This window comes from Rhinopithecus roxellana, chromosome 20 (genome assembly GCF_007565055.1).
Source record: "Rhinopithecus roxellana isolate Shanxi Qingling chromosome 20, ASM756505v1, whole genome shotgun sequence".
NCBI classification, from domain to species: Eukaryota; Metazoa; Chordata; class Mammalia; order Primates; family Cercopithecidae; genus Rhinopithecus; species Rhinopithecus roxellana.
Genome location: NC_044568.1, coordinates 60182006 through 60194796, shown reverse-complemented (window position 1 = coordinate 60194796; position 12791 = coordinate 60182006). Strand labels below are relative to the sequence as shown.

Sequence of the window (12791 nt, the reverse complement as noted above, 5' to 3'; positions counted from 1 at the left end):
TCCCTGAGCTGGGGCTATTTGTGTTTGCTTTTTAAATCCGCAGAGATTTATGGCAGCAGGAAAAAGCACACAAAGAAATTGCTGCATTTGGCCTTCTGCCCCACCTTCTTTGCTTTCATGTAATAATTATACATATGCAGGCAGTGGTGAACACCCCCAGAAACCAGAGTCGGGGGGCACAGAAATGATGAGGATGGTCCTTGTTCCTCTGATGAGCCTTCCAGCTCCACTTGTGATTTTCATGATGATTTCATTAAAAGGGCTACTGCAGCGCTTTTCAGTGTGGGTGTAACTGAGACAGGGCCAGAACCAAGGCTGCTTATGGGACCAGGAACATTCTAAATAGATCCAACTGAGTCCAGTTCAGTACAATCCTTTTATGGGATTTGTCATGACTCAACAGAGATGGAGTGTGTTTCAATTTTGAAATTCTTACCCGAAGGAACATTTCTACCCTTGAAAGGAGCAATAGCTGCTGGAATGGTTTGACAGAAAGAGCAAAAGCATCCTCACCCTCAGGTCCTGAAAATGATATCTGCCTCTGCCCAACTTCTCCCCCTCAGAATCCAATTCCTCTCCCTCCTCCCACCCTCCACGCGACCGCTGACCTTCAAAAGGATGCAATGACGGCAAGAAGGAGAGGATTTGTGGTTCTGCTGACCCCCAGACATGCATGTGATTCAACTGTAGAAATGCCGAGAGAGAAGTGTGGAAGGGGGCAGGTGGCCTGAATGTGAAGGAGACCCACAAGTGTCTCCTTGTAGTGTTAAGCCCAAGGAAGCACCCCCCAGCTTTGCTCATCCCTGCCGGGTACCTGCATGGCATAGAAGTGACAGTGGTGGTCGCCTCGGGGTTGGCTACTACTTACCCTACGAAACCCTACTTCGCCTTTGATGTCCTTACCTGGTTTCTAGATGCGATGGAACTAACTAAGGTCTTCCCACTCTATGCAGTGGGCTCTGGGGCGAATCACCTGACCTCACTGAGTCTCATTTTCCTTGTGCATCAAATAGGGATAATGATGGCCCCAGAGTCAGAGGATCGGCATGAGGCATAAATGTAGCCTGGGCCACAGAGCAAGACCCAGTCTCAATGATGAAACACTTAGGAAGTTCTTAGCATTCTACTTGTGATATAGTAAGCGCTCAAGAGTGTAGCACATTCTCTTCGGAAGGTCAAGAGCATCAAGCCTCAACTCCAGTAATTTCTGGGCTGGTGTCTCCACCCACCCTGAAGGTTGAGTTGGAGAGGTTTTGCATACTCTTTCTTTTCATGCCCTTTTCTCAACCAAAAGACTTGAAGTTGGGGCATTTTGAAAAATGGTAATCAGTCAAAGCTAGCATGGACCCAGAGCTTACCATGAGCTGGGCTCTGTGACCCATTTGCATCAATTCATTCAAGCTTCATAAAGAAAACATAAGTGTTATCACCATCATCACCTTACACAGTTGGGGAAACTGAGGCACAGAGCGGCTAAGTAACTCACCTAAGGTCACACAGCATGTAAGTAGCAGAACTGAATGCTTAACAGTGATATAAAATGTATATTCCTAAGCCCAGTGCTGTGTTGCCCTTGAGCCATCCCTCTCCCCTGCCTACCCACCTCCATGTTAGCTGTTGGTTGTGATAGCCAGTCTTAGGGTCCTTCTAGAAGGAGCCAGTGGCCAGGCGTCCTCATTGCCATGGTTAGTGTCCCAAAGCCTTCTCACTGTCCTAGGTCAAGCTGTGATGCTATTCTCTGAGAAGTGCCTTCCCTTTGTCACCTGGCCAATTTCTGCTCTAAAAACAGACCCGGGAAGAAGCGAGAGAGACAGGAGCACAATTACCCAGCCCATAATGCAAGGTGAAGACCTGACCACCAACCTGAAGCCCACCAACCAAGAGTCCGTGTGGTTCAACTCCCGCCTGCCTCTCCAGCCCAACCTCAAAGCAATCGGCCCTTTGTTTTCATACTCCAGCCACACTGGCTGCTTCCCAGTCTTCCTCCCACCATAGGGCTTTGCACATCCTGTTCCCTCTGGTTCCCTCTGCTGCCAACCCTCAACAGAGGGTCATCTTCCAATGCTCGTAAGTTGCTCTATTGGAGCAGTGATCACTCTGTGTTTGATCCATTTATAGATGTCTCCTCTTGTAGCCCATGAGCTCCTGGATGGTCATGGTAAACTTCCGCCTTCTCTGTGTATTCCCAACTCAGCATGCACAGTGCCTAGCATGTAGTAAACACTCAGAAAATGGTTATCCAGTGGCTGGAAATTAAGGGTAAATTTGTGGGACTCTGAACTTGGGTCTTTCCTATAAACTCTGGGGGAAAACCAGCTTGAAAACAGAAATCTTTTGGTCTAGATGTTTGATCCAGGTCAGACTTTGATCAAATGTAATCAGACTCTGAATGTATGTGTATTTATCTCAAGACAAAATTTAAGCCTGAATTCTTCAAAGACTAAATTAAATTGCCTGCTTCTCAGAGCTGCTTGCTAAAGTGACGCTTCCATCCTTAACACTGGCTTGAACATTTATTGAAGTCTTAAACTCAGAGTGGTGAAAAAGCCGTCATCTTTGGGGTTAAACTAGGCCTAGAATTGAATTCCAGCTGTGCTAGTTACGTAAGCCTGGGCAAGACTGCTGCATCTGTAAGCCTTGATTTCACTTTTTAAAAAGTGGAGTTAAAATGCCTGCCTCATAGGCTTTTTGTGAGGGTTAATTACGAAATAGCTGTTATATAGGAGAGTTCTGAAATGTGAGTTTCCTTTCCAAGGAAGCACACATATAGAGACACAGAATAGCAGTCTTTTTTTTTTTTTTTTTTTTTGAGACGGAGTCTCGCTCTGTCGCCCAGGCTGGAGTGCAGTGGCCGGATCTCAGCTCACTGCAAGCTCCGCCTCCCACGTTTACGCCATTCTCCTGCCTCAGCCTCCCGAGTAGCTGGGACTACAGGCGTCCGCCACCCCGCCCGGCTAGATTTTTGTATTTTTTGGTAGAGACGGGGTTTCACCTTGTTAGCCAGGATGGTCTTGATCTCCTGACCTCGTGATCCGCCCGTCTCGGCCTCCCAAAGTGCTGGGATTACAGGCTTGAGCCACCGCGCCCAGAATAGCAGTCCTAAACTGTTTTCTTCATCGTCTTTCATTCATTCGGTTGCCCAGTCATTGAAACACTTGTGCATTCCTGTGGTCAATCACTATTTCTTGAGAAGCAACACTGTGTCCAGCAGGAAGAGAAGGGCTGCAGATATTATCATAAGCAGCACAAACATGCCCCATGGGGCTTAAATTTTGGTGGAAAAGAAAGTCAATAAATAAATAATTATAACCTATGGTACATGCTAAAAAGTCTCTCCAGTGTAGACACTAAAGTATAAAGGAAACTAAAATGGAGATACATTTCAGGTAGAGTGATTAGTTACAACTCCTCTGGGAGGATCGTATGTGAGTGAGATCTGAAGGATGAGAAGGAGCCAGCTCTAAGGAGAACAGAGGAACGGCTGTCCAGGCAGCGATGACAGCACACGCAAAGGCCCTGAGGTCAGAAAGTTCTAGGGACAATCAAAAGGTCAAATGCCTTGAGCTGTGGGTGGGAGGTGAAGATGGGGAAGTGCACAGGAGTTTATAGGCCACTGCTGGCTATGGACATGCCCTGCTTTTCTGCAGAACCAAAGTCCAGCAGACAGAGCAACAGGTCAAGGTGGGGCTAATACAACCAGATATGACTGGCAGTTTGTGGGAGGGAATGTGGTCCGTCAAGTAGAACGCAGATGTGAGGAGCATCGGGGATGAAAATTCAAGGCTGGGCAGACCCATCAGGGGTACAAGCAGGAGGTATGCATGGCCTAATATTGGTGAGGCTGCTTCTGACCTCAGGTGGGCATCCTGCTGGCAAGGGGAGAGGTCTTGGGGAAATGCAGTTCACTGGGATGACTTGATGGCTCAGGAGGGCTGGCTGGTAAAAGCAGAGCAGGATCCCGCTCCCACAAGAGTGTGGAAACTTGGAAGAAAACAGACCCTGGCAGAAGTGAGGGAGATAGGAGCACAACTACCCGGCCCATAATGCAAGGTGAAGACCTGACCACCATCCTGAAGCCCAGCAACCAAGAGTCGTGTGGTTCAACTCCCAGCCCAACCTGCCTCTCCAGCCCAACCTCAAAGCAAGCACCCCTTTGTTTTCATACTCCAGCCACACTGGTGGCTTCCCAGTCTTCCTCGACCACAGGGCCTTTGCACATGCTGTTCCCTCTACCTAGGACACTATTCCCTTCACTCTTTACTGACTTAACTCCTTCCCTTCCGCAGGGATGCCTCTCTGATAGCCCTGATTGGGAAAATTCTCGATTTACACAATTTTAGAGCCCCTTAGTGGCATGAGACCACATTTCAACTTAACATTTATTTGCGTAATTATTGTTAAATATCTGCCTTTTATACGCTCCAAAAAGAGGAGAAAGCAATACACTACATCCTCCCATGCCTAGTGCGGTGCCCACTGCTGGATATTTACAGAACAAATTAGTTAATTTGTAAGAAAAAAAACAACAAGAAGTGCCAGTTTGGCTCCTGAGTAACTGCCTTAGATCAGTAATTCTCAGAGTGTGGAGCTGGAATTAGCAGCAGCAGCAGCACCTGGAAACAAACAGTAGAAATGCAAATCCTCATCACAGACCTGCGGAATCAGAGAAGAAGGGGGAGGATTGCAATCTTTGTTTTAATAAACCCTGCGGGTTATTACAGTGCACACTTAGGTTTGAGATCCACTGTCCTAATTACTTTGTTTTGAACTTTCAGGTGAGACTTAAGAGGACACCCCTGTGCAGATAAGAGCTCTATTAGGCAGGAAGCTAAGCTGATCATTTTGGATGCACCTTGGTAGCGGGCTGGATTTTGGATATGACATGAGGGCTTTTGAAGGGCATAGTCACATAAAGACTCAGCTGCATGGGGAAGCTGACTTAGTCTCCACACCCAGGAGATGTACATGCAGTTTCCTAGTTAGTGACACTGTGGACACAAGACCCAGCTGTTGACACACGCTGCAATGCCTAAATTTTGCTAGGGTGAACTTGGGGGTAGAAAAATTGAGATATTTGCTAAGATAAGTTAATCCTGCAAACTTGCAAACACAAGGAATGCCATTCTTGTCTGAACAGAGCGGGGATCTGCGAGAATAGGATCTCTGTGGGCATGAATATCTTCCCCACAATCTCCAGAGCCCTCCTGTTCTATAGGCCCCTCCTGTATATCTTCTAACAGTGGGAGCCCAGTAAAAGTTGCTTACATGTATTATTGAGTGAGTGAGTGAATCAATGAATGTATAAATAAATAGAAGAAGAGATCAACAAATGCTTTGTCTAATGCAGTACCAACGTGGCTTCTTTCTACTCCACAGCCTCCTATTGCTGGAGGAAGTTCATCTCCATTTAACCCTCTTCCCTTAGCGTTAGTTTTAGGTTGGACCCGGACATTGGAGGAAGAGAAGCCTGCAAGTTAGATTAACGTGCTTTATGTTTTCACTGTAAAGGGAAGTTAGGAGGTAGGAAGGCCAGTCCCTGCTGGAGAAGCAGTCCCATGAAGACAGGGAGCATACTGGTTTGGTTCACTCTACCGCCAGCACTTTGAACAGAGCTAGGCAATTAACCCTTGCTCTGCACATAGGAGTTGCTAACTGAGGTACTGAATGACTGTTCTGTGGCAAGCCTGAGCCTCCTCTTTTGTCACCTCATTTCATTCTTACCAGCAAAGAAACATACCAGCTCCACATTACAAAGGAGAAAGCTGAAGCTAGAGAATTTGAGTAAAGGAGCTAGATACAAACTCAGACCCACTGACCCCAAGTTCATTCCTCCAGCCCAGGCTGGTTCCCAGCGCCAGCTGCCAGCCAGATTCTTAGCTGCCTCCAGTTTTGCGAAATTTTTATCATTGGATCTGGGAAGATAAATCCACCTCCTGGGCTCCTGCCCTATTTATTGCTACTCCTGGAACTCTCAGGGTTCCTTATTCTGGGAGTCAAACAATATGACACAGGAAAGGAAAGGGATTGATGGTCTGGCTCCTGACAGGTCACAGAATTTTGCTTTGCCTTCTCACCATTTAGAATCTCTGCTGAAGGCGTAGACATCGTTTTGGATTGCCTCTGTGGGGACAACACTGGAAAAGGTCTCAGTCTTCTCAAACCCTTGGGAACCTACATTTTATATGGTGAGTGCAAAACAGCAGCAGGGACTTGCTCAGCAATAGGTAACTCTCCATGTGCGCCTGCAAAGTGAATTGTGCTGATATGTTGGGATAGTGGGATGGGGGTGTTTCATTTTTTAATGTCTCCTATAATGTTTCTATTGCTGTGAATTCTTTTCAATTGTAAAATAACATGTGCCTACTGTCCTACGTCCTATTATTTCAAATGGGATAAAACAAGATCAAGCCAATGTGGTCACTGATATGAGTAGAACCATTAAGGGGCATCACCCATAGAAGGTAGCACAGGTGGAAAATAGGAAAGTCTTCAAAGGAAGTTCAGAAATAAAGAAGGCATGAAGGACCCACAGTAGGATGGGGAAGAGTGGCTAGGATATGCGGGTTTTAAGGGAGGATCTTCACTATTCGAGAAGTTGTGAAGTACACACTCTTCTTCCCCTAAACTACTCCTGAGCGTCCCACTCAAGACAGAAACTCTGGATAGATGGAGCTCATGTCTGTTTCCATCTCTTTCTACATTTACTTCTATGCTCTTAGGAGTGGAAGAGATGTATGAAAAACAACTGGGAGAAGATTTTCTCCAGCAAAATGAGGCTCCAGGGCCTCCTTTCTCTCTTCTTTTTCTTCTCTTCGGTCATAGGCATGCAAACTAATTTAAACATTAGTCTCCACAAACTAAAGTAGGAGTATTGGAAGCTAAATGGCATATTCTGACACTAAATAATAGTGGATTTATCCAGCGTTAGAGATTCTTGGTACCTTTGTCCCCTGTTGGTACAATAGAAGAGTCTTAATTCTGGGTAACTCAGAAAAAAACACTATTTCCCTGCTATTACCTGTAGAGATTATAAAATAAATATTTGAGGGGTATAAATGTGCAAGCATCTTTTAGTCATCTTCAGATCATTGTAACAGAAAGAAGGCCAAGCTCACCAGAGGCAGGTAACATCCCATTGCTGGAGTGTTCCAGTAATTTCAATCATGGCCATGTATTTCCTTTGAAGTGGATGTGTAGCTTATTATTATCAATGAGAGTCCCTGCACATTGCGAGGATATCAGATATGACTAACATATAAGTCAAATGCAGATGGATGATGTAGTCATCCTTGCTTATCATTTACCAATAATTCTATTTTTGCCCCAGTTTCATGATGTCATTTTGGTGAAATTCAACTTGATTTTTCAATTTGAGTAGTTCACAATTATCTAATTCATTACATTGGTCACTTGGTCACTAATTAATCGAAGTCTAGTACTGTCATGCCCTGTGGTACTCACCCCATAAAAACAGAAGCAATGGTTCACTATTAGGTTGGTGCAAGGATAATTGTGGTCTTTGGCATTAAAAGTAATGACAAAAACCATAATTACTTTTGCACCAACCTAATAACTGGCTACTAGTTTACCCAGGCTAAATAATTTAAAATACACATGATTATTTTATTAAATAACTCCTCTCTGAGAAGAACTTACTCCCAAATATTTGGAGACGAGGCAGGAAAGTCGTTGAAAAATCACCTGTATGGTACTTGAATGCTCCCCATACTGTTAAGAGCTCTCTCATTTCCCCCTCCCCTGCCCCCAAACCCTGTAAAGGATCTTTCTCTCCATATGAGAATCTTAGGGAATCTTTCCCAACTCCACCTCCCATCTGACCTCTGAATATTGCTTGTCCAATTGGCAAAACTCAGTTTCTCATACCACTTGTCTCAGACCTCTTTGGAGCTGACACATGGGTCACACCATTTTCTTGGTCCCTGGGCCTCTTTTCATTCTCACCTGCAAGCTTCTATACCCATTTTTTCCAATCCATCTACAATCTAACTCTCCTCCACATCTCCCACCAGTTAGGTACCCAGCCCAGGTCAGAGCCCGAAGCCCCTCGCTTGCTACGGAATCAAATTCAGAATCACAAAGAAGTTTCACTCAGGAGCTCCCTTCTCAGTCTCAAAGAACAGACCTAAAGAGACATTTCAGCAACTCATCATTTTATTCAAATGTTGGCCTACATCATATTTTTGCTACATGCCCAGTTTTTCAAAGTAATGAAACGGTCACCATGAGAAATGTCACTTTCTCTTTGATCAGGGACACTCAGCTAAAATAGTCAACTTGATGCCTCATTCTCATTCCCCTCACTTTGCCAAGGCTTAATTAAATTTGTTTTCAAGATTTTGCCAGTTCCGGACCAAACAATTGCCATTTTTTTCATGCATAACAAGAGATGTCAATTTTCATTAGCAATTGCTCAATGTGGGAATCTTTCATTTTCAGGCTCATCCAACATGGTAACTGGAGAGACCAAGAGCTTCTTCAGCTTTGCAAAATCAGTAAGTATCCAGGCACATCTGATGTGCTGTTGTGGCGTGTTCATTCACATGGTGTGAGCTTTTTTTTTTTTTTTTTTTTTTTTTTTTTGAGATGGAGTCCCATTCTGTTGCCAGACTGGAGTGCGGTGGCATGATCTCGGCTCACTGCAACCTCCGACGGGTTCAAGCGATTCTCCTGCCTCAGTCTCCCTAGTAGCTGGGATTACAGGCATGCACCACCACGCCCAGTTAATTTTTGTATTTTTAGTAGAGATGGGGTTTTACCATGTTGACCAGGATGGTCTCAATCTGTCCTCGTGATCCGCCTACCTCAGCCTCCCAAAGTGCTGGGATTACAGACGGGAGCCACCACACCCAGCTGTGAGCTCTTCTATCATAAGGCATTGACTTAATCTTGTCTTTCATTTTCATCATTCATTTCCAATAAAACCCGCACTCCTGCCCTGCTCCCTGCAAATGGACAGGACCAGAATTTAGACTACTTTTGTCTAAATGAAACAGAAATGTGGGAGTGTCAGTGAAACTCAAGAAAGCTTCAGCTTTCAGTCAAAATTGCTTAAGTGTTGGTGTCTTTAATCATTGGTCAAAAATGAACTTAGCATTAGCACATTTTCTTTGCTCCATAGAGAGGCCAGCCTTTCACTTTGCCACTTTCTGACTAGGTTCTGGGGGTACTGGAGATTTCTCTGTGTCCCCATCCTCTTGAATTGGAGATAGAAATGAGGACCCTATGACCTTAACAAGATTCTGGGGTGACTTGTAGACTCAGGCAAGCTCATGAACCACTCTCTTGGGTGATCATGCTTTAAATATGGTGGTTAGTTTGTCAGCCATTGCGAAGCAATATCCCTGGGCATTCACCTCACTATGAATTGACTCCGATCTATCTTCCTATCTGGAGCTATACTTGCTAGAATTATACTAACGTGGGCTTGAGACAGAGTCTAGCTCTCTGCACCCAGGTTGGAGTGCAGTGGCATGATCTTGGCTCACTGCAACCTCCACCTCCTGAACTCTAGCAACCCTCCTGTTTCAGCCTCCCAAGTAGCTGAGATTACAGGTGCCTGCCACTACACCCGGCTAATTTATTTATTATTTTGGTGGAGACAAGGTTTCATCCTGTTACCTGGGCTGGTTTCAAATTCCTGGGTTCAAGAAATCCGCTTGCCTCATCCTCCCAAAGTGTTGGGATTATAGGCATGATCCATTGCACCTGGCCAAACTTAATTTTTAAAGTATCATTTCGGCCAGGCGCAGTGGCTCACACCTGTAATCCCAGCACTTTGGGAGGCTGAGACGGGTGGATCACGAGGTCAGGAGATCAAGACCATCCTAGCTAACATGGTGAAACCTGTCTCTACTAAAAATACAAAAAAAAATTAGCCGGGCATGGTGGTGGACACCTGTAGCCCCAGCTACTCGGGAGGCTGAGGCAGGAGAATGGCGTGAACCTGGGAGGCAGAGCTTGCAGTGAGCCGAGATCGTGCCACTGCACTCCAGCCTGGGTGACAGAGCGAGACTCCATCAAAAAATGAAGTAAAATTAAATTAGATTAAATTAAATTAAATTAAATTAAAATATCATTTCAGCACTCCTTTCCCAGTCCAAATTCCTTCTCTTCTTTGAAATGAACCACCAGTATCCCAGCACCAGCCAATATTCCTTATTTTTTTCTTTGCACGTTCCAAGGTATTTTTTTTTTAACAATTTCAACTTTTTCGATTCAGGAGGTACATGCGCAGGTTTTTTGCCTGGGTATACTGTATGATGCTGAAGTTTGAGGTACATATGATCCTCTCATTCAGATAGTGAGCATAGTACCCAATAGTTAGTTTTTCAACCCCTGTCCCCCTCCCAGTCCCCTTCAGTGGTCCACAGTGTTAACTGTTCCCATATTTATGTCCATGAGTACCCAATGTTTAGCTCCCACTTATAAGAGAGAACATGCAGTATTTGGTTTTATGTTTCTACATTAATTTGATTAGGAAAATGGGCTCCAGCTGCATCCATGTTGCCGCAAAGGACATGATTTCATTCTTTTTTATGGCTGCATAGTATTCCATGGTGTATATGTCTCACATTTTCTTTGTTCAGTCCACCACTGATGAGCACCAAGGTTGATTCCATGTGTTTGCTATTGTGAATAGAATGGCAATGAATATATGGGTGCATGTGTCCTTTTGATAGAACGATTTACTTTCTTTTGGATATATACCCAGTAGTGGGACTGCTGGGGCAAATAGCAGGAACTTTCATTTTTACCCCTTCCCAACAGGGGATTGCTACTTTTCACAAGGGTTTGTTTTAGCCCCTCTACTTTTGGACTTCTCTGTGTCAGTGCAGCATCGATTGATCCACTCACTTGACAAGCATTTTCTGAGCACCTGCTGTTTGTGGTATTGTGCCAAGCACCAGGCTATCACAGTAAAGAAGATCGGTGCACTTTGGGCCTTTTTGGTTCTTATATACGAATGAGGGAGACAAACCCAAAAGAAGCAAGATGTGTTAATAACATGATTATAAATGGCTACTAAACCTCTGAAGGGGATAAAAATCGAGTGCTAAAATAGAAAATAGCAGGGTGGATGGAGGCAATTAAAACAAAGTGGTCAGGGAAAAGTATGGTAAGGAGTTTGGAATTCATTCTAAGTGTGGCACTATGGGGTATTCATATGCTCTCAAAGTGCCAACATTGGCTGCCAGAAACTTCAGCTCCAAACATTCTGGAATGGAAAATAACTCCCTGCACTTGTGAGATTCGAATCAAAGGTCCTCTCTATGCATTTGGGCTTTAAAATATGGGTCAAGGATCATCCTGACTACAGAACCTACAGGAGGAGCAAGAATGGAGTATAATGAAGGATGCTGTCTGGAGTGTGTCCCCTGAAGACAGGCTTTGTGCCATGCACAGCTGCTGTGTTGCTGTGACTGTAATTAACATGATGTTGACAGACTGCTGTGGGTAACCACACTGATCCCAAATTATATAGAATTGTAAGAAGTGTTTTCCCTTTCTCCCTTAAATGCACAATCCCAACACACACTGTTAATGAAATAATTGCAGCGTGCCCATGCTCAACGAAGGCATTCATAAATGCACAGCCAGGATGGAGATGGAGATTCCTCTCCCCAAAGCAGGGGTTCCTATTACCAGAACGCTTTGTACCTGGAGGTCAAGAATGAGGATGTTTTCTTTCAGAGGCCTGCTCAAACACTAAGGGTCATTTGGAAGAAAACTGAAGAGGGGGGCTACCAAGAGGTGGAACAGTGCTCTGAAAAGTTCTAGAAAAAAAAAATTTCCATGTATTCAAGGGAGGCTTAGAAATTAAAGGTCAACTGGAATTATACAGGAATTTCCCATTCAGCTATCTTAATGATGTTGCATCTTAAAATTGCTGCAGAGTTTATGCCTCACTATTTGCCAAACAGGCCATTTTCTTTCACACCATAACGATGATGATACTCATAGAGGAAGTTAACATTTACAGAGCAATCTGACTCCATCTTTGGAGCTCTTATTCACTAGACCAAAAACATCTTGTTCAAATTAAGATAAGAAAAATGGATGGCGTATGTTCATATGCATTAACACATTTACTCCTCATAACCACCTCATGAGGATCAGTGAGAAAACTGAGCACAGAGAAGTTAAGAGATTTGCCTAAAGTCACACAGCTCATGAGTGACAAAGCTGGGATTCAAAACTAGGCATTCAGCTCTATAACCTTCTTAACCACAGCTGTGCAGCAAGTGTACATTTGCAGCAAGCATTCATTCCACAAACATTCACTGAGGCATTGCAGATACACTGTGAGTCAAGTTATTATTTTTCTATATTTGCTGTATTTCCCAAGTTGGTTTGTTTTCAATGAGGGCACTAAAAATCACTGTCCCATAGAATAGTATTTTGGATGTAAGGAATACTTGAAGTTATTTGGTGGTTTCCAAACCACGTGCCTCACTACACCATCTGTGCCACGAACCCTTGCCAGGTAAGACCATCAAAATTGGAAGCCAAGAAACCTAAGGTCAAATGCTGGCTCTTCTTGGTCCCCCACCCCTCTCCAAATGTGCTTTTGTAAATAATAATTTTTTTTTTTTTTTTTTTTTTGAGACGGAGTCTTGCTCTGTCGCCCGGACTGGAGTGCAGTGGCTGGTGCAAGCTCTGCCTCCTGAGTTCACGCCATTCTCCTGCCTCAGCCTCCGGAGTAGCTGGGACTACAAGTGCCCGCCACCTCGCCCGGCTAGTTTTTTGTATTTTTAGTAGAGACGGGGTTT

General features: G+C 44.4%; 1 protein-coding gene across 1 annotated transcript in view; it reads left to right on the top strand.

The window, feature by feature from the left end:
• Positions 1 to 12791, top strand: part of VAT1L (vesicle amine transport 1 like) — a 190815-nt gene that overhangs the window by 81421 nt on the left and 96603 nt on the right. Inside the window, exons 5-6 of the mRNA XM_030925629.1 lie at positions 6082 to 6185; positions 8458 to 8513. Coding sequence (XP_030781489.1) covers positions 6082 to 6185; positions 8458 to 8513 — 160 coding nt within the window. The remainder of the gene's footprint in view (positions 1 to 6081; positions 6186 to 8457; positions 8514 to 12791) is intronic.